Source organism: Anser anser (genome assembly GCF_964211835.1).
Source record: "Anser anser genome assembly, chromosome: Z".
Taxonomy (NCBI): domain Eukaryota; kingdom Metazoa; phylum Chordata; class Aves; order Anseriformes; family Anatidae; genus Anser; species Anser anser.
The window spans coordinates 57,221,107-57,247,585 of NC_139723.1; the positions used below are offsets into that span (position 1 = coordinate 57,221,107).

Consider the following 26,479-nt stretch of genomic DNA (forward strand, 5'->3'; position numbering starts at 1 on the left):
ATTTAGATTAGATGTTAGGAGGAAATTCTTCACTCAGAGGGTGGTAAGGCCCTGGATCAGGCTGCCCATAGAACCGGTGGATGCCCCATCCCTAGAAGCATTCAAGAACACCTTGGATAAGGCCCTGGGCAACCTGATCTGATAGCAGGTGGCATCCCTGCTATCGGGGGCAGGGGGGTTGGAACTGGATGGTCTTTAAGGTCCCTTCCAACCCAAATCATTCTGTGATTCTATGAAATACAAGACCTATTAAGAAAAAAAAAAAAGGAAAAAGCGTCCTTTAAGAGCCCAATTTTTCATTTCAATGTATTTGAAATTTCAAGAAATGCTCTAAGTTTTACCAAGGAGCCCTCAAGAAACAACACTTCTGTTTATGTCATGACCTTATACCCTTTCTTCTGAAAAGCTAGTTTTCACAGTCTTTCAGCCTCTGCCACAGAAAAGAATTTATCACGAATGACTGTTTTAGACATGGTCTACAAACGAAGGGAATGACAAAGATTTATGTTTATCTCTCTGGTAACTAAAAAGTTATCAAAAGACTAAGGTACCAAATGTGACATGAATCCCCTCTGCCTAACTCAGTACCTTCTATTTTAAGATTTACTGAAGCCAAAACAGTCCATTTGCCAGACCTCTACACACCTGCTTTATTCACCAACATAATTCTGATATCCAGGCAAAAAAAAAAGTCAGCAACTAATTTTCATAAGGATGAAAATAAACGAGTGGAAAAATTAGAATGTTTTAAATAATCTTAATTGGCTGTGTCAACACTCTCAATTAGTTGAGAAAACTATATTAATTCTCACCTGCTTTCACAAGCTCTATAGAGTCAGTAACTTTCCTAGATCTAATTTCAGAAAAGTCACAATGAGCTATATAACAACACAGTCAATTCTAATCATCTGTTTAGTCCTTCAGTTTTGCTACCATATATTCATGTTTTCAAGTATCTGCAACTGGAGGAACACCAGAACACAGACAGGAACACAAAATACTTTAAAATAGTATTTTAAATAATGAATTCATTTATATATTTTGTGACAGAAGAAAATAAAGTAAAGCAAACCAAGGAATTTGTATTATGAATTTCATTTTTAACATGAAGATTTGCAAATTGTTCACGCAAAAGATCTAAATTGATTACTGCTCAATAAAAAGTAGCTTTATAGATATATGACTTAAAATAACGGACCCCAGAAAACACATTCACTTCCAGACACCAAAACTGCTCTAGATTTCCTTCTATTTGGTCAACACCCCATGTAATTTTGATTCCAACAATAACTCTAAGGTGACACTGTAACACTAGCTTGGCATTTTTAGCTGCTGGTCAGGTATGACAGAATTAACATAGTACTGGTATCTGAAGTATTACTTCAAAAAAAATGTTTTACCACCCATTCCTGCTATTCCATGCAGGGTTAAATGATGGAATGATGGGGCAACTCAAATATTAGATGAGACTTTTTGTCCTTCAAAACAATGTTAAAGGAATCAGGAGCACAGGTGGTGTTCTCCTCCCAGTTGAGAAGCAGGTTCAAGGAAACAAACTAAACAGGCTGGAGCCATACTCAAGGTTTCACCTTCTGTGATATTGGATATACCTTTGTTGATAGCTGATGGGACTTACCTGAGCAACAAGCTGTCTAGACTTACAAGCAGAGCTTTAAACTATATTTAGCAGGGGAAGGGGATGGAGTCCTAAGTGATGGAGAAAGCCAGAAGCTGCTGAAACATCTGGAAGCAACAGCGAAAACACCTGTGAATTGTCTCAAAGGAATTAGGGCATGGTCCTCTAAAAAGGTGATGCTGCTGACAGCCCAGCTAAAGTGTCTCTGCATGCAGTATGGGAAACAAACAGCTGGAAACCACTGTGCAACTAGGAGCTAATCACTATCACCAAAATGTGGCGGGATAAATTGCATGACTGGAGCAATGCAGTCTGAACTGTGAACAAACTGTTTTGTCAACTGTTTAGTCTGAACTCCTGAACAGATTGTTCAGGAGAAACAGGCCAGGAAGGAAGGGCTGAGGGCTTGACCTCTTGGAAAAGAAAAGCATTGATTGCAATCAGCTGTCTGAAAGACAGAGCTTACAAGTAAAAATTACTGACCAGGCCAATAAAGGAAACCTTTTGGCTGGTGTCTACTACAGGCTGCCCCATCAAAGGGAGTCTGTTGACAAGACCTTGTTGCTCCAGCTACAAGAAACATGTTCTCAGGTTCTCATCCTGCTGAGACACATCAGCCACCCAGATATCTACTGTAAAAGCAACACCACAAGCTGTAAGCAATCCAGGAGACTCCTGGAGTGCATTGAAGGTAACTTCCTAATCCAGTTACTAGAGAGGCCAACAAGAGAAGAAGCGCTACTGGACCTGGCGCTCACCAATGAGAATGAACTAAATAGGTCAAGATTGGAGGCAGTCTGGGCTGGAGCGATCACGCCCTGGTTGAGTTTGAGATCTTGAAGGACATGGGCCCAGCAAAGAGCAAAGTCAGGACCCTTGATTTTGAAGAGCATTCAGTTGTTTAAAGAATTAGTGGATGAGATCCCCTGCAAAACTGACCTTAGGAATAAAGGAACTGATCAGAGCTGGCAACTGTTTAAAGACACTAAGTTCTTAGAGTGCAAGACGAGAGGTCTCCATCCCCATGTCTAAGAAATAAAGCAGAGAAGGCAAGAAGCCAGCATGGTTGAGGAATGATCTAATGGTCAATCTGAAGTGTAATTAGGAAATGCAGAGGCAGCGGAAGCAGGGACATGCGGCCTGGGAGAAATATAGGGATTCTGTCCAGATATACAGAGATGGGGTCAGGAAAGCCAAGGCACAGGTAGAGCTGAACCTGGCAAAGGATGTAAAGAATATTAGGGGATTCCACAGGTACATTAACCAGAAGAAGAAAACTAAAGAGACTGTACACCCTATGGTAATCAAGATGGGAGAACTGGTGACAACAGGCATGGAGAAGGCTGACGTACTCAATATTTTTTTTGCCTCATTCTTCACTGGCAATCATTCTTCCCACTTCTCTCAAGTCCCAAAACCTCAAGGCAGAGAGTGGGAGGAGCAAACTCCCTCTCACTGTAGGTGAAGAGTGTGTTCAAAAATATCTGATGAAACTAAGCAGGTACAAGTCTATGGAGCCCAAGGAGACGCATTCCTGAGCCCTGAGAGAACTAGTGGAGGAAGCTGCCAGGCCACTCTCCATCACATCTGAAAAGTCCTGGAAGTCAGGCCAAGTCCCTAGTGACTGGGAAATGGGAAACATCACTCCCATTTTTTTTTAAAAGGGTAGGAAGAAAGACCTGGGAAACTACAGTCCAGTGAGCCTCACCTCCATGCCTGGGAAGATCATGGAACAGATCCTCCTGGAAGCAATGTCAAGGCACACGCAAGACAAGGTGGTGATCTGAGACAGCCAGCATGGCTTCACCAAGGGCAAATAGTGCCTGACCATTCTGGTGGCCTTCTGTGATGCAATAACTACATCAGCAGACAAAGGATAAGCAACTGATGTCATTCACCTGGACTTCTTTAAGGCCTTTGACACGGTACCATAAACACACTTGTCTCTAAATACAAAAGATACGTATATGAAGTTCGTACTCTTCAGTGGATTAAAAAATGGCTTGATGGCTATAGCCAGTGAGTTGTGGTCAACGGTTCAATGTCCAAGTGGAGACCAGTAACAAGTGGTGTCTCTCAGTGGCCCATATTGGGACTGATACTGTTTAACATCCTTAGCAATGACAGACTTCTGGACTGAGTGCACACTCAGCAAATTTACAGATTACACCAAGCTGAGCGGTGCAGCTTACACAGCAGAAAGAAGGGATGGCATCCAGAGGGACATGGTCAGGACTAAGAAGTCCAAGCAAAGCCAAGTACAAGGTCCTGCACACAGGTCAGGGCATTCCCAGACATCAATACTAGACTAAGGGAAGAAAGGATTGAGAGCAGCCCACCAGAGAAGGACCTGGGGGTACTGCTGGATGAAAAATTGGATATGAGCCAGCAGTGTGTGCTTGCAGCCCAGAAGGCCAACTGCATCCTGGGCTGCATCAACAGAGGGGTGGCCAGCAGGTGGAGGGAGGGGATTGTCCCCCTCTGCTCTGCCCTTGTGAGGCCCCACTTGGAGTGCTGCATCCAGGTCTGGAGCCCCCGGCACAGGAAGGATGTGGAGCTGTTAGAGTGGGTCCAGAGGAGGGCCATGACAATTATGAGAGGGCTGGTGCACCTCTCCTATGAAAGCAGGCTGAGAGAGCTGGAGCAGTCCAGGCTGGAGAAGAGAAGGTTCCAGGGAAACCTCACTGCGGCATTTCAATACTTAAAGGGGGCTTATGGAATAGATGGAGAATGCCGTTCTACTCAGGCAGATAGTGACAGGACAAGGGGGAAGAGTTTTAAACTAAAAGAGAGGTGGCTAGCACGTGGAAGGAGGGGATTGTCCCCCCTCTACTCTGCTCTCAGAAGACCCCACCCGGAGTACTCTGTTCAGCTCTTAGTCCCCCTGCAGCAGAAAGGCATAGACCTGCTAGAGCGGCTCCAGAAAAGGGTCACAGAAGTTATCAGAGATCTGGAGCACCTCTCCTATAAAGACAGGCTGAGAGAGCTGGTGTTAGTTAGCCTAGAAAAGAGACAGCTCCAGGGATACCTTATTGAAGTCTTTCAATACTTAAAGTGCGCTCACAAGAAGGACGGAGGGAGACTTTATACAAAGCTGAGTAATGATACGATGAGGGGTAATGTTTTTAGATTTAGATTAGATCTGAGGAAGAAGTTCTTCACTCAGAGGGTGGTGAGGCACTAGCACAGGCTGCCCAGAGAAGCTGTGGATGCCCCATCCCTGGAGGTGTTCAAGGCCAGGCTGGATGGGACCTTGGCCAACCTGATCTAGTGGGAGGTGTCCCTGCCCATGGCAGGGGGTTAGAACTCAGTGATCCAGGTGTGGGTCCCTTCCAACCCAAACCATTCCGTGGTTCTGTGATTCTAAGAAGAAGTAAGACTTAGTGCATCAACAATAGTCCAATCTTTCTGACTGAATTCAGGTAAACTAAGTGTTAAATTCAAGTCTGAAACAGAGTGTTTGAGGCTACCACTCTGGAGGGTTTCCCTCTGGCACAAATATTTACAGAGATCTGTGTGAACTCAACTAGTTCAATATGTTCAGCTTTCCAGTCTATTCTTAAGGTACAGGGCACTTGCCAAGCAATTAGCTCTACAGCTTTTTGCTCAGTTTCTCTGCCCTTCCAACTTTTCCAGCAACCTTTGCTTTACATGACTTCTCCTTCACATACACAGATGCAGGTAAAATGAATCACATGCTTATCACTGCACACTTACAAATAAATTCATGTCTTGGCTCACAATAATCTTAAAATTTTCTTACTGCTAATAATACTAACAACAAGAAAAAGAATCAAGTAATAACAATAAGTTTAACACAGCATTCATGTTCTGAGTTAATACAATACAGCATGTTGTTCATTTTGGATTTTTTTTTCAGCTTTTGCAGTATTATGAGCTGGTAGCTTCTTTTCCAGAAAATTTTTAGGAGGTCACATAAGTTTGGAAGTTCACTTCCATGGCCCACAGACACCAGATGATAGGAAGAAGCCATACAGCAAATTATAGGATGGAGAAGGAAACAATAATATTATGCTGCACTTAAATAACCATTCAAGCAGCTTCAGAAGGTAACATTGGCAGACATTCAGGTAGTGAGAGCAAATGACACACACCATTTTTAAGACTTACACGAACACAGATTAGCTCAAAAAAAAAATAAAATCAACTTCTGTGTCCTTATAAGGAATGTTGTTATATTTAGCATACCTTCACAAAAAAAAAGAAAAAGAAATTATGGCCTGATTTTGGCTTAATAAATGTATATAAATGTTCATTTAATTAACAAATTTTCTTCACAGTCATTTTGTGAATAGCTCCAGAAGGTAAAACAAGATTATTGAATCTTAATTAAAAATAAAAATCCAAATGAATTGCAGCAGCATAATCAATACAAATTACATTATTTAAATTAAGCACAATTTAATTAAAGGCGTTCACATTGAATTTATTCTCTTTGGATTCAGAGCTTTCCAATTCAAACCATTTTGTAACAATTTTATATGCAGCACAGCAGTTGATAAAATTTCACATTGTTCTAAATTAGCCATTACATGCTAGACACATTACCTTTATGAAACTAAATACAGATTCTGTTGCACGTTGGAGTTTAATAATTAAGACAGAAAAAGAAAAATCCACGTCAGTCTCTATGCTGATCCTGTCACTATGTTATTACTGCCCATTTGATGATTATGGTGCCACATGAAGCTACAGTTCTACTAAAATTATCACCTCTCTCCTCTTGCAAGACAGGTACTTGGTCATTACATGGCACAAGAGCTGTCTCACAGAAAACATCCATCTGCCAACCAAAAAAATATCTAGCATTTCCTGTAAATGTTGCAAAGCCAAAAACTACAGGATACCCACTGGCAGTCACGATTAAGATTAAAATCCTGTCTGAAATGAAATAAACTATTGCTTACTTTTTAGAGATGTTGAATTATACTAGCTGTCAATAGGACCTGGAAGTGCTCAACACCTTCCAAAGCCAAAAGAAAAAGTATGTTTGATTAGCTGTAGAAGCTTGTCAGAATATATTTATGTCAAAGTGGCTTAAAAAAAATCATTCTTGCTCTACAAAGTTAGCACTAAATTTATCCAGATAAAAAATGTTTCAAGAACAGATTTTTCTGGTATTTATTTCCATATTTTACCTTGCACCAAGACAAGAAAAATCAAGAGTGCGCTATTTTGAAAGTTTTCATCTACAAAAACCCTCTGAATAAAGTTTGATTGTCCTACAAATAAATTCAAGACCTTGTAGTTTTGAATACCACATTCAATAACCACAATGTGTACAAGTCAGCTCTTTTAAGAAGTCTGCCAGATTACATCTGCAAGATAAAGCAACTAATAAACAACAAAAAAGTTTGTCAACAGCACAAAAGGAAAGATGTGAATGCCTTTCTGAATTACTGCAGGCAACTTTCTGCCAAAGCCACAAAAGGATCATGGAAGATTTCATTCTCTTCCAGGCAAAAGACCTAATGAGCTACATATTCAAATATTCATAATACAAAAGACTACAATACATTTTTGAAGTAAGTTACTCAGTAGGTGCCCCGATGGACATGGAAGCATTTTCCCCACAGGCAAGTATTTATGTTATGCACAAGACCTGCATGAACTTCTTTATTCAGAGAAAAAAATGTGAAAATTTAAGAAAGGCCTAAAAATACAATCTTAATACTCTATGGAATACTGTGCTAAGATGGTAAGCAAAGATAAAGAAGGCCTACATCTTTCCATTAATAAAAAGAAAATGCTCCAGATATTCTAATAAATACCAACATTTTAAGAAATGCCTGAAATGCATGGTTGGGGTGTTTCTGATACATTGGTGAGAGTGAGAAACAAACATTAAAGTGATTTGATTTAAATATATATATATGCATATGCTAGGCAATGTGTTACCTGATTACAAGTTTGGACATCTGTCCCCCTCCTGTGACACGTTGCATACTGCTATATTTCACTGGCCAAAAGATCTCTAGCACATAGTAATAGAGATCATAAAACATTTCTTAGATTCCTCCTCTTGATGATCAGGCCATCGGAAAGTGATAAATGGGCTTCCATCTTTTTATTCTTACAGACACAGTTTTTGTTAGAGGTGAGAGCACAGGCAAAAATTTGGCAAAGCAAACCATCTGCCTGTTCTGCTAACACTGCAAACGCTATAAACAAAGAAGCTTTGCTGAAAGCCTCTAAGTTACATATTGTAAAGCACCTCTTTATTCAGATTTACTGATAAACGCCGACTGACTACTTCAAAAGCAAGAAAAATAAATACACAATAATCTAAATACAGTAATTGCCAAAAAGAATCCAGTGCCCTAAATGTTCTCTGTAACAAGATGTTTTGAATGTTTAGAATTTAGAGATCGTGAACAGAAACTGCTTTCAAAACACTATCAAGGCTTCCTTTTAATAGTCATCTATGACTATTTTACATATGTGTATGAATCATCGTTACATTAACATAACACATTTCATTTTTATTCAACAGATGATAGAGAACAGCTTGATAACAATTATGAATAAGCCAATGTTTAATGATTTTTAAAAGAAAGAATTAAATTAGAATGCTCTTGAAGCAATTTATAACCTTCACGTAATGACAAGTAAGCCACATGCAATTTCTAACAGCTATTGAAAAGAGCATGCATTATGGAAAGAAAAGCCCTGTAAGAATACCTGTGCTCAGATACCCTAGCTCATAGCTACAAGTATCAAGCCTGCAGGATTGTATAGGCTACAGGCAAACTGGCTTGTCCAGAATTACCAGCTTTGCCCAGAACTTGTAAAATGTCAAGAACACTTTCTACAAATAACTGTAAAAGAACACTCCTCTAGCTTCCTGAGACTGGAGATTACCATAGAAATGGCACTTTTCAATTTCAGAAGGCAGAACATGAAAAAGAGCAACAACTCTAGAAAAATTCAGAGCAGCACAAATCTTAAATAGACATATAAAGGAGATTAAATAGACTGAATCTGTCCATTATAACTTTTGTGTGATTGCATCAATGCTCTTGAAAGAAAACAGGGTTATGGTACACCAAATAGAAAATAACTTCCAGAAAGTCAACAAATTGGAAATTAAAAAATAAAGAATTTGATCTATTTCCAGTCACAGATGCCTACAGATTGCACACATTTTCTGAGCCCATATACACTTCACAGTTTTGGGGCTGTCCCCCTGCAGCCCATGGGTCCCACACGGAGCAGATCTCCACGCTGCAGCCCGTGGAGGAGCCCCCGGCGGAGCAGGTGGATGTGGCCTGGAGGAGGCTGCGGCCCATGGAGAGCCCCCGCAGGAGCAGGCCCCGGGCCGGAGCTGCAGCCCGTGGAGAGGAGCCCACGCAGGAGCAGGGGGTCTGGGGGGAGCTGCCGCCCACCCGTGGGGGACCCGTGCTGGAGCAGTTTGCTCCTGGGCGATGGACCCTGTGGTACAGAGCCATATGGGAGCAGTGCTTGGAGAGCTGCTGCCTGTGGGCAGCCCCCACAGACTTAGTTCGGGAAGGACAGAATCCTTTCTTCAGTGAGGGAAGAAAGTGGAGATGAAGGATCAGCAGAGACAAAACTTTAGGGACTGACCACAGCCCACATTTGCCATTCCTCTGTGCTACTCAGAGGGAGGATGTAGAAGAGGATTGATAGAGGGAAGGAGTTTTTAGTTTGTTTTTATTCTCACTACTCCAGTCTATTAGTAATTGGCAATATATTATATTAATCTCCCTATGCTGAGTCTGTTTTGCTCATGATGGTAATTGGTGAGTGATCTCCTTGTCTTTATCTTAAGCTATGAGCTTTTTTCACCTTACTTTTCTCCCTCTGTTCTGTTGAGGAGGGGGAATGAGACATCCGTGTGGTGGAGCTTAGCTACCTACAGGCGTTAAAAACCACATCATGACAAAAGTAATTCAGTAATTCCACCACCTTCAACCACCTTACTCTGTAATCACAGACACAATAAGTAGCCATATGATGTGCAGAGTCAGGTATCTGTGTTTCTTTGACAGTCTTTCTTGAAGATTTTCTTGTAATGGCTGGAGTTTGCTTTAGTAAAGTAAACAGTATTCTCATGCTGGTAGAGGAAAGAAATATGTACAAATATAGTAACACCTAGAGCTACTACCCCTTATTCTTTTGTCCACCTTGTCTAACTGGAAATACTCCTCCTCATAAAGCTAGCAAACTCTAGCACATTATTTCTTTGTCCTTCTCTTATTATCTCTTTGCAATCATATTGTCATGCTAGAGGGAATTAAGAGATGAAGCAAGAATAGAAGTAAAACTTGCTTTAATTAAACGTGCTAAGGCAGCACTCCTTCCAGCTTCTAAATACATGGAATTTTTTCAGGACAACTTTGACAAAACAGGAAGCTAAGCTACATCTAATTAGGTACCTCACCTAAACACAAAAAAAAGGAACGTAACTATGAAAACCTTTTCTCTTTTCTAAGGTTTCCACTTTCAGGGTTCAAATACACATTTTAGATTTTATTTAAATAAAATTATCTGTAAAGACTTATAGACTAAACGTGTTAGGTCTAGACTCTGAGGTCCCAGTGTTCACTTAACATCAACAATATCAGCTATGACAATTGTTTTTGTTATATCGTAATCTTAATGCCACCATTAAAACTCCTTTAAAAAATTCCTTGGTTCAAATGTTTCACTCACACACACATCTACAGTATGTACAGTATGTACAGTATGTACAGTATGAAACCATCAAGGTTACTGATTTACAATAAAGTATCAAAATTATTTTGAACTTCAAACACATTTGCCAAGGGTTTACCTTACAGTCCATTTCAAAGACGTTCAAGAGACATACAAGTTGCCACCTATCTGGATTTTTTTTCCTCATATCTTATGTAATCTTAGATTTCAAGATAGATTCTTTATGTCCTGATTAACAAATTAATACACTGATACACTCACTAAGACATGTATATCAACATCCACCAACATAAAGGAAAAATGATGTACAGAAGGAGATTTTGTGGGTTTTCTTGACTGTAAAATTCCCCTTCTTGAAGAAATTTTTGAAGTCTTTCTCTAATCCATCCTAATACATTACAAATTGCTCCCACAGTGCTCATTATAATGCATCAAAATATTAAGACTTCTCTGTCATACACTGATTTCTCTTAATAGTTTGAAAAAAACTACAAACACAGCATTTACTGTTCTGTACTAAGATATACAGAAGAAGTAACTGAACTAACTCAGGTGGAATAGTTTGGAAAATCCAGAAATAAGCACAATGACACCAATTTTTTGTTTATTTTTCATTCCAACATTTGCCGAATATTTCAAATTAGAGCAGTCCCTTGACTGCTTCCTAGACACAAATACCATTCTAGCTCTCTGAAACAATCCTCGTTTTATTCATGTGGACACATATTTGCAAAACAAACTTCAGGTGAAGAATTCTCCCTCAGGATCCAAAGCATATGAGATGTTGAATTGCAAAGGTAAGATCAAATGATTTGTTAAAATCTATGCATGCAGTGCTCATTGACCAGAGGAGATTAACAAATATATGAGACTATACTAAATACAGAGAACAAACTTAAAATAGACTCTTAACTGAAGTTATTTGGTGACAGTATTGGTTATAAACTAGCAACAGAAAGGAGTAACTTACCTCACTCAAAATGCATGCAAGGTCTTGTATTGAATCATACAGAAGTGAACTTAATATAAAAATACTAATACATCTTTTTCTTTAATGTCAATATTGTAACCAAGTTAGGAGGTGACTATTTATACATCCTGTGAGAAATATGACGTGTTCAAGGTGATTGATTCTAATTTTTCTCCCATCAGCTTGAAAGTTGTAAAGGCTTCGGGCAGAAAGACAAACCTTAGAAACTGAACACAACCACACAAGCACTGAGGTCTTAATTCAACATTTGTCTGTAGAACATTTCAGCAAATTATTTCAAGACGTATTTTAATAGCCTTCTTTCTGTAAAGTATAGTAGCATGTTCTACTGTGGATTTTATCTAAAACAAAACCGGTACAAGTTATACAATTAATTTATGATCCTATTGTAGACTTGTAAATCTTAAGACTTTTTTTTTTTTAAACTTGCTGCATATAAACAAGTTGTAGTCACTCCAGGAGCCAGCACAGTGGGGACACTGAACCTGCAGCTGAGAGGTCTTATGTTCAACTCCTGTTTCACGTATCTGCTAGGCTATATAAGCTCATTTGTACTAAAAATAGCATATACACTTTATTTGCTCTGCTGTAGTTACCTCAAGATTGGGGTATATCACTCATTCTTCTTCAATCATACAAGTCACTGCTGAGACTTAGTCAAGGATTTTGAGTTCTGTGCTTATATTTACAGTGTTTTCTTTCAAATGTTGGAAATGAAGAAAACAGGACTGTTGCAAATCTGCAATACTGCTAGTCAACCTTTCTTCATTTTTACATGAACTTCCATAGACTCTTGTAAGAAGAAATAAAATTGCAAGTACATGCTTCACAATACGTTTGGTGTGAACCTTCTCACACAGCATCTAATCTAACCTGTGATATCCTCTAACTCAAGTCTCAAAACCTTTCATTATCCTTTGTATCACAGACAATTCGTATCGTGTCTTTGACTTCTCTGAACTGTTAAATGTCACTGTAGAGTGGGACTAATACCAACTGCAGGAGGATTCATCTCCTGTCTGCCGTCACAGTAGAAGGTAAATAGGTTAACTGAGGGAAAGCAATCTTCATACAACGCTTTTTCTCTACATACAGAAACATGAGGAAAAAAAAGACATCCAAGCTGCCAGGCAATATGTGGCAGGATATTGGTAGGATATAAAATAAATGGTACAAGAATGCAGTTAATTTTTAGCACAATTTCTGCTTAGACAAAAGGTATAAATAAAAGAATACACTGACAGATGGCTCACTTCAATTGCCTGTGCATCCACTGCCACTTGAACCACTTCCCAGCATCTGTGACACCTTCCTGAGCCCTAAGTACCACACAGAGCTCATGGAATACCAGTACTCTTCCAGCTTGACAGAGAAAGTAAAATATCTTGTTTATCTCAAATGGTCTTAGACACCTGTATTTCAGCAACTGACTCAAGCCCAGAGAGCCTATTTTGTGAGCCTCTAGTTCTTAGCTGAAATTCTGCCTTCTGGAAAAACCTGAAATGAAACTCTTTACAGGTTGACATTAATCTATGGAAAAGAAAGTACCTAGTAACAATGGTTTTTCTCAGTAAATCAAAGATAATTATAATCTGCATTCTGTTGAAAAGTAAGGAAAGACAAACTGCATTGATTTACTCAAAGCTTCATACAAATGATATACTGAAAGGCAAGTTTATTGCAAATTATTGACTTTTTCAGGAAAAAAATCATTTTGTTCATTGGTGAGAGCTGCTATAAAACAAAAACTTCTAAACAACTTGGGGGGTGGAATCCACTAAGTATGGCAGATTGGTACATACATTACTTTGAAAAATGGAACTTCTACAATATCACAGAAAAAACGAACAAAAATTAGATCTCATCATTCCTACTCACGCACCTGACAACATATATTCTAACATTTAAGATTATATTTTAAGAAATTCTTCTCTCTTTATTTCTTATTCAAAATTGCATTAAAAATCTGGTATTTCCCTTAATAGTTCAGGGATTTTGATAGCACCATTGATTTAATTTCAATTTAGTAAATTAGAACAACCTGCATAAGAGTCCTGTACCAAAAACATGCATGCATACATAACGTTAGTCACACATGCTGTAGCAACACACACAAAAATTTGGCCACGTACAGATGGTAAAGATTCAGCAGAAATGTACAGTGAACTTCCAAACCACACAAGACACTACTTAGATGATAATGCTTCTTGCACATAGTGTAGCACTGTAGTCATGAAAAGTCTCAGAATATGAATTCGCTATTACTTGCTCTAGCGAAATGGGAAGATTCAGAAAGCTACAGAACATTATTCTCTGTTAAGCTCATGGGTGAAAATATTATTATTATTATATAGAAATATGAGTTGATGGCATCTGCACCTTCAAAGACAACAACTGTAAATAATTCAGATTGTACCAGGTAGACAAAGATACTTCACAGCATGCACTCTGTATCATTTGGATATATACAAAGTTAAAAAGCTGAATTGTACACACACTCACACTACAGAAGTCTTTTAAAACTACCTTTAGTAACATAATACTTCAACTGTTACAGTTCTAAACTCAACATGTCACAGTACTAGAAAACTGGAAGTGAGCAAAACTGGAAGTGTGCAAGTATTGCCCATGGTCCCCATCACAGTAATAGACCTCAGGCCACAAGAACCAGGTTTTAGAGTGGGGCATTTTTATAGGTGATGTCCTCAGGAAATACCAAGTTTGTGAAAGAAAGAATCAAACTGGGGAAGTAGAAGACGGCCGAAAGATGGGCCAAAATAGAAGATAGTCAAGATTAAAAATAAAAAATAAAAAAAACTAAAATAAAGCAAAAATAGAAAAAACATTCCATGACAACCATAAAGCTGAAAGTATGCTCATGACACTACGATTACAAAGTAAAAGAAAAAACTACAGAATGCACAGGAAGTGGCATGCTAACATCATGAGCAGAAATGGGAAGTATGAAAGCATGTCTGGCTCCCGAATCCTTGCAATATTTCATTAGCAGCCAAGTCAATATAAGGAGGCTAATTATGATTTCTAGTAAGTAAAAGCATTTAACTTTTACATCTTGAATGATGTTGATACCATTGCAAACGAATGTATCAACATGTATGCTAAAAAAGTTACCTTGACATGAGAACATAATTCAAACTAGTAAAATGAACTGATGAAATAATCATTCATGAGCTCACATGTAGCTACTTCTGACATTCAGTACTAACGCATGCTTGCAGGAGTAGCAAGATTCTTTTTAAGCCTAAACCTTTACATCATTCATCTCCATTCCCTCCCCCCCCCCCCAAAAAAGGGGTGGGGGGTGTGGATTTAGTGGATTTTTGTTTGTTTTTTTTTTTTTTAAGAGATAACTGTACAGTTTTATTGAACAGAAGTAACTAAACATCATTCTTTATTAAAGTTTTATCTCAATAAATTCTGAGAGGTGGAAAACTGCTATTGTGTGGTCAGTAAGTATAATTTCTTCTCTGATATAATTAATCAAGTCATGCATATTGTTTCTCGATACACATTTTGTAACAAATATATTGTTTGGATAAAATAAACCGGGCACAGCTATCCTCAAGAAAATGACTTTTACCCAAATAAATCAGGATAGTAAATAACTTTTCTTCCCTTTAAAACAGTCATAACTGCTTGAGGCTGTTGCAGCACAAAAACAAAATATCTTCACAAATGTCTCCAAACAGTCAAGCTGAAAATCTAAGCCAAAGTTTCATTTAACAGCCTGTCAATTTTTTGATGTGAAGCTAATGAATGCAGTGGCAAACAAATCCATCAAACCAAACATCAAAACAACTGCACTTCATCCCACCAAAGGGAAAAATACAACCTGCAGGCCAGCACTTTGATCTAACCTATCCACAGAAAACACGTTGCTAAGCAGCTACCACCAAAGAATATGCATGAGTAATTACCAACATAATTTTATGAAAGAGAGCAATAATACTTAAGTAACCTCAGTTTCAAGTAGAGAAGGTCGGCAGACTTCTCTCTTCAGGTTCTACGCATCAGCTAAGGAATAAAAAGCTTTCCAGTACCGAACCCTTCAACATCTGAAAACAAATCACGTTCTGAAGTGAGCTACAGTACAAAGGAATCATTATAATGACTACTAAAATCACCTAGTGTGACTCTATCCCTGATAGATGGCAGTAAAATTTGCATACATTTACAGTGAAGGAGAGTCCTCAAGTGGTGCCAGAAAATACACACAGCAAGCAGTACAGCAGTATTTGGAAATGCCAGTGCTTCCTCTGAAAGCTTTTGAAAGTGTGGATGGGTATTGATTTGGGCAAGGGATGACAGGGACTTGTGAGACACTGAGAAAAGAGGATTCGGAAAAGCAGCAGATGGGGGAATGTGGGGCTTTCAGTACAAGATGAAGAGGGAAGGAAAGAAACTAAAACAATCACCAGCAAATAAGGAACTAGAGAGCCCTCATCTAATCACCCTACTGCCGGACATTTTCTACACAGAACCCTCATCTCAACCCAGTTCTGTGAACATCCTTCAGCCAGCAAGGTTAGCTGGGACCATGCAGTCCTGACACACTATGCAAGGTCAAAGTGCCTTGTCAAAATATCCCCTATAATTAGGGAATACTTGCCTACATCTAGGTTCTTCAAACAATATTGATAAAGAGCAGCAAGGTAAAAAAAAAAGGAAAAACTTCAACATGAAAGCACAGGATTTTATTGAAAATTTAAATCGATTTCTGATTCTCAGTATCAAATTAAGTGTATAAAATTCATTGACCCTATCCACTGGAGCTACAATTTGGACAGGTGAATATCATGACTGAAAACCCAATTTTGGCACCTGTAAATGAGAGGGCAACCTTGTATGATGGCAACATTGACATTCATTAGAAAAATTACAACAGACAAAAATAGAACATTAATAAACATAGATGTCTACAAACGTTTTGAGAGGGTGGTGTAGGGGCTCCCCTCATGCAACTGGAAGTTTAAATTTCTGCTCAAGGAATACAAGATTTTTCTCAGACTAGAGAAGTATCTTTTATCTAGTCTCTTCAGAATGATATTTAATTCATTAGAAATAAAAGAATTATGTGCAAATATTTATATTCAGTGACTGGAACACCTGAACATTACCCCTTCTTCAACACGTAAGGTACTCTGCGCAAATCAAAGTGTAAGTATATACTTACAAAACACACAAGCTAATTACTATTGGCCCAATGGCTTTAGCAAGAGTAATAATATACATTGGAGCAAGGAAATTTAAAATGCACTTCATGAAACTACACTCTTCCAATGTTGTTCCATTAGGAAAAAGAAAAAAGCCTGAAGAAATATCCCACCTGCCCCATTCTACCATTTAAATTTTTCAAAAATAAATAGCATTCAACAACCTGTAATTATAGGATGACGATTATTAAGAATATTTAAACCTTTGAATGCTTCTCTTACCCTCATACAACATAACAAGCACAGCTAAAGTACTTGTTAGCTGAGCACTACCTACCCTTTGAGTCTTTAAGTCCCACCATTACCATACATCAATCAGCACTTCAACATCCCTCCACACCCCACGCATTTGCCAAGCATGATTGGTTTGTTCCTTTCAGCAGTCACCTCCTATTTCTCTTCCTGCATGTTCTTGCCAGTAGGAAAAAGTCTGAGATTGAACTATACTGTTTCTCCCCTTGGCGTTCTGGGACTTTTAGTACAGCTCACCTATTCCTCCAATTCCCCTTGTTTTTTCTTCTTTTAATCTACTTTTTTACTTCTACTTAATTCTGTCTAGATCATGTTTTCTATGACCTGTGTCGTTCCTGCCCATCACCCTCTACCTCTCACCGCATCTATGCAGATGTTCCCACTTGACTCACAAAAGTGAGAACACAGCTTGAAGCAGCAGCCAAGTCACAGCAAACAGCACACTGGAGATGCCAGCTGGTATTACTTTTCATAAGCTGCCCCTGAGTGGAAGTCTTACACAAACCGTAAAAAAAAAAAGAAGCCGGAAGTATGTTCCTGCTCCCAGAGCTGACGGGTAGGCAGGCTACACATACAGAAACAAAGATCACAAGTTCAGTATTTTTAATGATAGAAAATCATTTGGGGAATTTTTATCTATAGTGTGTGCTTAACCAAAGTTTACAGTGCTTTGGGCCTAAATGATCTCTGATTTAATTAACATTTGCAATTGATTTCACAGAATCTTTAATATCATTTCATTTGATGCTCGAAAGCAATATTATCACATAGCCTAAATATTTACTACAACTAATGGAAATCTTTGCCTGTTTTTTGTTGTTTTGTTTTGTTTTTTCCCAAATTAATGTAGAACGAATATTGATTGTATTTCAGGACTTTTTCTAAGACAGAAAGCCAGCTGTAAGTAATTAGAAGCTATTTTGTGAAAATGAATGTGTTGCTGTAGCAAGACAAATAATTAGTCATCAACATGCAATATTCTCTAAGGAGAATACAGCAAAAACTGACCTAGATATTGCTGCATTTTGCTGACACAGGCAATTTCTGAAGTACAATGCCATGGAACTAAGAGATCCAAACCATATTTTTTTCCAATTACAATTCTTGTACATACAAAATATAGAAGAAATAGATAACAAACACAACATCAGCACTCTGAAGAATGACAGAGATGTAAAGCTGTTTTTTTTGTTGTGTTTTGTTTTTTATGAAATTATCAGAGCATCAAATAAAACTTACTGAAATATAAGTATCCATTGGGCAGACAGACTTTTTACCTTTTTAATTAGTATTTTCATGAACTTTCTTGAAGTTGTTATAAAAATAATCATAGCCATCCTCATGTTTTTCTAGAGAAACACCATAATCAAGAAACAGAATACCCCACTTGCACTAACTCTACCTTGTGTATGCTTCTGAAGTGCCACACAACTACAATTTAAGAATAGATAGCCATTTACAATGCTTTCCTTCTGTTCAATTTGTTTACCCTATTTGTACAGCATGAACAATATACCCAAGTATTATGAAGAACTACTTCACTCCCTTTCTGTTAGTCCATCTCTTCTTATCCAATTCCAGCAAAAAATACAGAAAGTCCTATTCACACTTCCTAGCATCTTCTTTTTCATTTAAAAAAATATAAAGTTTAATTCTTGTGTGCTTGTTGTAATAAATATAAAAAAAACATTAAGCACTTTGCATTAAACACCATTTGCCAAAAAAACTGGACTTCACATTTGACAATGGTTTTAAAGTTTTCTGTACAGAGGGAGACTCACTGAGTCATTGATTCAGCTGCCCCTTTGAAACTTTCAAAGATTTAACTGCAAACACCACAGAGTTACTTCCATTTCTTATATTATATATGCACACATACAATACTGTGCATATGTATAAAGACCACAGGGCACAGAAGTAAGTCAATGTCCAAGAGGAAGGTTTTATCTCTGTGCTAGAGTTTTCATTAAATAAAACTGCTTACAATGTATATGCCAAGACTACTCAGCTAAAAAATTCAGGATTTCAGAAGTAATTGTGGAGTGATGTGAAGAAATAAAACTTCATTAGCTTTAACAAATTATCTTTAACTCTGTTGAATTTGATCCTGACTAAGGTTAGGTTATGACACAAAAAGTGAGAGGCCATGCTGGAGGCATAAAAGGTCTGTACTAGTGCTGCTGCACACAGAAAAGTAGAAAGTTCTTTTCAAAACATAAGAAATACAAAGCCTGTATACTGAAGAGGATGAAGCTGCAGGTGTCAGTAGCTTTCCTGCACCCAAAGTTAAAATTTACCATTCCTGACATTCAGGTGTGTCAATTTTAGAGCTGCAGCACATTCACACCTTTTAAAATTCAAGACTGTTTACCCAGCACAATATGGGCTATGTATCCCTGCCCATATTCCTCTCACCATTATTTCACTGTAGTTACCTTGAAATTTTGTACTATCAAATATATATATATATATTTTTCTTTAATAGACTTCACAGTCAATGCCTTAACCGTCAGCTATTAAAAACACAAGTTTCCCATTTAAGGTTAAGACCAAGCTGAGCACACTAGATACATACTGACATTTTCAGTATTTTCACTACCATTAGTACATACATACATAGCACATAGGAAAAAAAAAGATATTTGCAAACCTTTTCCTTTTTGAAGCATATTCAACGTCATTAACAATAATAATTAATAGGGACAAGGATCATAAAATTCTGCTTTTTGAGAACTTTCTCATGATGGTCTTCCAAACCAAAGAGTTCAGTGAGAGTTAACTGTCATTACTTAATTGATAAACCTCATTTTGCAGTGAACTGTCTTAGCAGCTTATTAGCTAATTTTATTAGCTATTATATTAGGCAAATCATGTTATTTTGGTTCTGTCAATAATGTCCATGTCAATGAAGAAAATGCTTCTGCATTATGCTTTCTGGGAAGCATACTGACAAAAGGTTACCTAAGCCATAATTCTGAGAAAAATCATACAACACTGATAAACAGTAACAAGCACTCACTGAACAAATTGTGCACTTTCATGTTGTTGTATATTTACTCACGTGCTACATATGAAAAGAAGATTAAAAAATGTATGCTACGTATCAAAATTTTTCTGAAGTATATTCAGTAAAGCACACCTGATTTTAAAACCTGCAAATATCTATTCTGTGTTCACAGGTACTTTATCATCTTATAGTATAGCATATATTCACATTAAAGAAGATAAAAGTTGAATTTGTTTCTTTAAACTTTATTTTCAGTTTAATCATCTATGTTTCTTTTCCAGGTATCAGAATTCCAACTTCAAATTAAGTGTCTTCACAAGCAGTGCAGCTTAAAGCAGAATTCAGTCGTATACCCTCCATTTGTGTAGCTTCAGCTAAGAACTCCATAAATGGGACTGGTTTTTGAAGAACAATATATAAAGTAAGCTTCAATCAAAACTCATTACTGAGAGGAATATATGTTGCTGGCAAGAAAAAAAAAGAGCAACTAAAACTAAAACTTCAGTGGTAGTATAAGTTACTAGCTGAAAGTTCTCCCTTTCCCACTGGCTTTCACAGATTCCCACCAGAAATAACCAACAAAAAGACTTATACATCAGTTTTCTGCAATATGACTTACCAGCTTTGCTGCCTTTCCGTAATCAATCCATCGGATAGTGGCAAAGTTTGTTGACTCCGCACAGTTAAAGCCATGGTTGAATCCTGCATGGTATCCATATGGGAAGGTGATTATAAATTCCCCTGCCTCTTGTGTAACCTATAGCATTAAAAAAAATTTGCAGTGTCAGTTCTGCTCCTGAAGCAACGAAAACTATACTTGCATTTACAATTATCCAAAAAAAGCTTTTTCCCCCTGCACACAATTGTGATCTAACACATACAGAAATAAAATATTTGAGACAGTGTTTGTTTTTTTTTTTTTTTTTTTTTTTTTAACTGTAGTTTGGATGGCTACATGTATTTACAAATTCAGAAAGTACTTTCAAGAAAGCAAGTCTTGGAAGAGGTATTTGCTGGGAATAAGACCTGGCAGGATAGGGAGCTGAAAAAGACACTGGAAAGAATGTACCAATTTTCTTGACCAAGAGGAAGCAAAGCCACGGTGATGCAAAATACCCAAAGTTTCCATCCCAAAATACTAATACACATTAATTGTTGAATACATTATTCTGTTCACCACCCTGAAATTGTTTCCCTAAAATTGCACCAGAACTATTTTACTGTTCTTGAAGAGAGACCTTATGCTCACCTTTCTCTCCCATACTCACCTGAGGGACTGACGGGGCTTTTAAGTTGTATTGATGATTGAGTATAAAATATGAGAAACCAAGTTAGTAAGCCTTGGCAGTTAGAGAAAGTGTTTTATACCAATGGAACTCATCAGAAGTAAAACAGTGAAACACGATACATTTGGGTCCTCAAGGCAGTATCTTCAAACCAGTTCAGACAGGAAATGAGGACTAAGAATTACCAATTGCATTGCACCAATTATTCAGCATTACATCTACTAACACCAAAGGGGATTCTTGCATTGGATATACCATCTAGTATGTTCCAGTTTTGAAGTGGCATTTTAATCGCTTAAGCATTACTTTGAATTTGATTTTAATGTGCCCCTGTCCTTCTACTCATTCTCTTTAGGCATAATAGACATAATAATTCTGGTACTACTCATGGCCATAATTCTAAATACCTAAAAAACAGGGGACTTCGAAGAAGATTCTCAAAGAGGAAAAACTTGACTACAATTAAGCTCTGGCACTGCTTTAGAAAATATGCAAGGGTAGTTCTATATGGAAACTCTGTTCTTTCCAAGTACAACCAAGAGCAATCAAAAGTATGCTGAGACCACTGACTCAACACGAAGTTACAGGAAGAATAAAAATAAAATTAAAAATAGCTAAAAACACCATGACTATATTTTGTACAGCCTAAAAGAAACCAAATTCCTAGCAGTTTGCAAGATCAGACATCAGATATACAAGGATTCCGGAATAAGTTACAAAAACATGGAGTAAGGTAAGCAAAAATCGGTCATGATATTCTCTTTCAAGAAGGAAAAAAAAGAAACATTCATCTTCCTACACCCTCATGGACTGATGCTCTCCTCTGGAGACAAAGAAAAAGACAGCACTTCTGGTCACTCACTAATGTTCTTTCTGGGAGATTAAAGCCATACCTCTGTAAAGTCAGACACAAAGACTGTATTGAGGACAGGCTAGCCAGAGACCAGAAATGGCACGCTGTCTTCTCAACTATCTGCTACGAGTTAATCAATAAACTAGAAGATTCAGAAGTAAACAGTCAAATCAGATTCCCCATACCCTGATGTGTCTTTTTACATGACAAACACTTCAGAAGACAGGCTCACTAAAAAGCAAACATCCACTTAAACTCAGCAGATAATCTGAGCAATGACAGATGACTGTTCAACAGGACACATTTACTGATTACAGGAAAATATGAGACCTCCTAGAGATGAAATAGATTTTCATTGTGTGACAGTGCTTTGTATAAGCAATAGAGCAACTAAGGAATTGGAAAGGCAAATAAAGACTTTTTTTTTTTTTAAGGGAAACACACTTACGGTTTTAAGTAGCAAAAAGTGAAATACTTTAAACAATTACCAAAACTAAAATCACAATTTGAAATATTTTTCCTATTAAGAATCTGCTTTTAGAAGCCTCCTTTAGAACCCTCAAAGTTTTCATCTGACAGTTTTACAAAACCTTTCTGTGCTTATTACATTTAATGCAAGAATAAATACACAGGGTTAATGCTTCCCCTATTGATGCAAGTTTCTGATGGTATTATGGGAGGCTGCAAAGAGGAAAAACAAGAAATATACTCAGCAAAAAATCTAAGGCATTTAAAAAATAGCATTTTACTTTTTGCATTTGCACTTCGCAAGATTAATATTTTTGTGGGTTCATATGCAGTGTATACATGCAAACAGATACAGGTGCATATATTATAACTGCTACTGTAGTACTCCAACAATCGCTGTGGGAATGTTTAAGAAAGATTATTCTCAATGCTAGCAACTCCAAAATTTATCTCAATACACCCTCCCACTGCTGACAGTTTAGCAGGTGTTCTATTGCAACAAGCAGCAGTTCAGCTGCCACCTGGTAGGCGTAGGCTGTCTTATCAGCGTTCAGCACATTTCCACTTCTATCACTTTGAGCCATGAGAGATCACAGCCTGGTTTTCTCTATTCACTTTCTCACTGAATCCCATTAATTACAATTACACTTGGGTACAGTCTGCTTTCTCCAAACACTAGGTGACAGAACCAAACTTAAATTTTTAACTATTTCTTGCACTTTCATTAAAAAAAGAATACAGGTTAAATCAATACTCTGAAATAAGAACATCAACTCCTTCACCCACCTCAAATGTGTGGTACTGAAAACAAATACGTTGGCATTCAGCAAGATGCTACTTCAAGCACAAACTACCGAAAATCATACTGTTCAGAGTAATGTTCAGTAAATCCAAAACTATAAATCCAGTTATAAAACCTTTCATTTTGAAAGGTTTCATCTGACACTTCATGACAAAGCACAAGGCTATGAAGGGAATCAGCAGTTACCTATATATTACCAAAACTGAACTCAGCAACTACATTTCCATATGATAATAAATCATTCAGAACACAAACTACTCATGTCTATTAGTAATTTATTCAAAAAGAAGCTTGTTTTCCAAGGCAGACAGTATCATTCTAAATGCCTACATTTCTTCAATTTTATACATAGGTTGATTTAAGCATGAAAAGTGAAGTAATCTTCCAAAAGGCATACAGCAAATCAATGGCTCCATCCCACATATATCCTCTGTCGTAAGACTAATGCTATGTTTCTCACATGATTCTTTTGATCAAGTAACCTTTTTAAATTTGTATTTACTGTTTTAACAAAAACATTACCTGTCAGTGCCAGTTACTGCTGTTTTACTAGTAATAGTACTATTGATAATTAATGATGTTGTAGACAATGCTATAAATGTTTGAGTACATTTTATATTGTTGACAAGTATCTGTAGTAGAATACATTTAAGGATATAATCTCTAATTATGTTTACTTCTTGAGCAATGGATTCACTTCAGATGGTATTATTTAGGCTACAAATTACAGGATATCATAATGTTATCCTATAGCTCTGAGATTACCTGTTTCTGTATTCATTCACTTAAAATATTTCCTGCTGTATTTTGTGGGTTGTAGGGCTACTTTTCCTACCATCACATAAACAACTGAAAGAGATGGAAAGCACTGCATAATCCTATATACTACACAGGGGAACGTAAGAAGCTAAGTTTGCACACAAAGGTCCACATGATACCCATAAACAAATACACACTAAAACAGAAGCAACAGAAACAACAAGAATATAAAAGGGGTATGGTGAGGACAGTTTACAGGACTACTCTGCAGCAGGAAAAGAGTGAGAATCATAACTGATTAGTGATCAAAAGGCTTTTATGATCTCGGAATAAGATAAACAGATGTTCAGTCTGGGGAATTTCCAAATCAAGAGGTAGTCTTCTAAGCAGGCTTGCAAAACCATTGAATTTAGGTATTCAGAACTTAAAAAACATTCAGGATATAAAATACATATACTTAAGGAAAAAGCAATGCAGTAGAAATGCTTTTACTAGCTGGCACCTACAGGAAGTTCAAAGTTCAAGCGAAAATGTTCTACCTGAAAAAATTGGGAAGAAAATCTTGTAGGGAAGGATAAACAGAAAACTGCAGACATTTTTGAAAGCAGCTAAGTTCTAAATTCATCTCCAATGAATCCCAAAATTTCTTTTTCCCCACTTCCTATATGTATAAATTTGTTCATAAGTATCCAATCTGCTACTACTCAACAGCCCAAAATAACCATTCTCTATTTTGGTAATACTACAGCTTTTTATATTATATTTTAAATTATCTAACAGTTCTTTCAGTTTTACTCCCCCCTGTATGCTCTGAGGCTTTTTATATCATAATACAGTTCTATTAAATTACCTCAGAAAAGAAATAGGGACATTAACAAACGAAGCATTTATTTTAAGATACTAGGTATGTAATTTTTATTAGTACAGCTAGTTAAGCAGGGTTTCAGACAACTGAAAATCACATGCAAGCTTCCATGGAAGTAAAATAGAAAGAAAAAATAACGGTGATCCCTTAAAAGCACAGACACTTTCAGGGTACAGACTGTGACAACAGCAAGTGCTCTCTATTGGAAAATTCCAAGCTAAATCACATGAGATTTATAGTATTAAAAGCACTTGTTTTCATCTTTTCATGGAGCCTGTGCCTAAAAAAAAGTATAATTTTGCCTCACCTTCGCTATGAACAATCTTTATAACAAACACAATATAATTCAACATATGAATGCACAGTTTAAAAATAAACACAAACGTACCTTGTCAAAAGGAATTCCGTACTTTTTCAATATGGAGGGAGAAATCAGTGTCATCTTGTGGCGAAGAAAAGCATCACATCCTTGACAGCTGCTTGGGAAGAAACCTAATAAGACAAGAGAAGCAAAATTGGGTATTCATTAATTAAAATAACAAGGACATTTTTATATTTTATTTTTTATAATGAACAATACTTCAAACTTCCTGTATTTTTTTTATCCTGTCATTGTTAGCTGCTGAGAAACTTCCATTAAAGTCAAATTCATCTCCTGCATTTTTTAGCTGATTTTCAGCTTTTGTTTTTTAAAGAACTGAAATGATTTTTCAGAAGTCGAATCCGTAAATTTGGGCATCCTTTTTTTTCCTTTTCCAGAAATACTTTATATTTTTCCACATTCATGTTCAAACTCCAACACCTGCACACCTGAAAATCAACCACATTATTAAAATTTAGAAAGATTCTACAATGATTACATTCAGCTAGCACAGATCATCTATACAGTAAAAAAAAATAAATCGATCTAAAAAGGCCAGGTAGTATGGCAACAGCATTCTCAACTATTCCCCAAAGTTCACAGATGTATCTAATAAATGGGGGGAAGGAGAGGAGACAGGTTGGTTTTGTTGTTGTTTTTGCTTCTTTACATCTTGTTCTGATTTTATGAACAAAGACTGTTATTCAGGTTTCAACTTTCATGATTATTTATGCACCATTCCATTAACCCTTAGTTCATTAACTAATGATACAATCTAGTTGACAAGAGCAAAGTTACGTTCACCTCACTTTGACTTTTGTCAAAAAGCCATTTTTGACTGTGTTAAAATCTGACATCACTCAAGTCTTAAAATGTTACCACTAACAAACCAACAGAACTAGAGTAATGAGTTAACAATCAGCCATGACTAGAAGCTCTGTTATTTTTATTGTTGTAAAAAGATATTATTCATCTTTACAGTCTTTTTAGCGTTTGCACTAGATCATTACCAAGAATCACCAAGAGAGATAGTATGAATAATTGCAATTCATCCATATAGCAATCACAGAAAATGTGTCATTTTACTGTATCAAGCATGCAACATTTGAAAACAACACATTTTTGTGAAGTCTAACTTCATTAATTTATTTCACTTTCTTCTGGAGAGTGTATTTTGCATCATTACCAAGACTTATTAACATCAATAGTTTACTCCACTGTATGCCATTTATTCCTAAGAGATTTCAGAAAGCTTCACGGGCTACTAC

General features: G+C 37.1%; 1 protein-coding gene across 11 annotated transcripts in view; it reads right to left on the minus strand.

Moving 5' to 3' along the window:
• KDM4C (lysine demethylase 4C) overlaps positions 1-26,479 on the minus strand; it is a 286,621-nt gene that overhangs the window by 197,787 nt on the left and 62,355 nt on the right. For 8 of the 11 annotated variants that reach the window (XM_083816573.1, XM_083816576.1, XM_083816577.1 and 5 more), the window contains 2 exons: positions 25,239-25,342; positions 20,437-20,574 (listed from right to left, as the gene is read on the minus strand). In XM_083816573.1, the coding sequence (XP_083672699.1) occupies positions 20,437-20,574; positions 25,239-25,342 (242 nt within the window). Of the gene's footprint in view, positions 1-1,636; positions 1,744-17,454; positions 20,282-20,436; positions 20,575-25,238; positions 25,343-26,479 lie in introns of those variants that run through there. The other 3 variants (XM_083816583.1, XM_083816575.1, XM_083816574.1) reach the window with 3 other exon arrangements.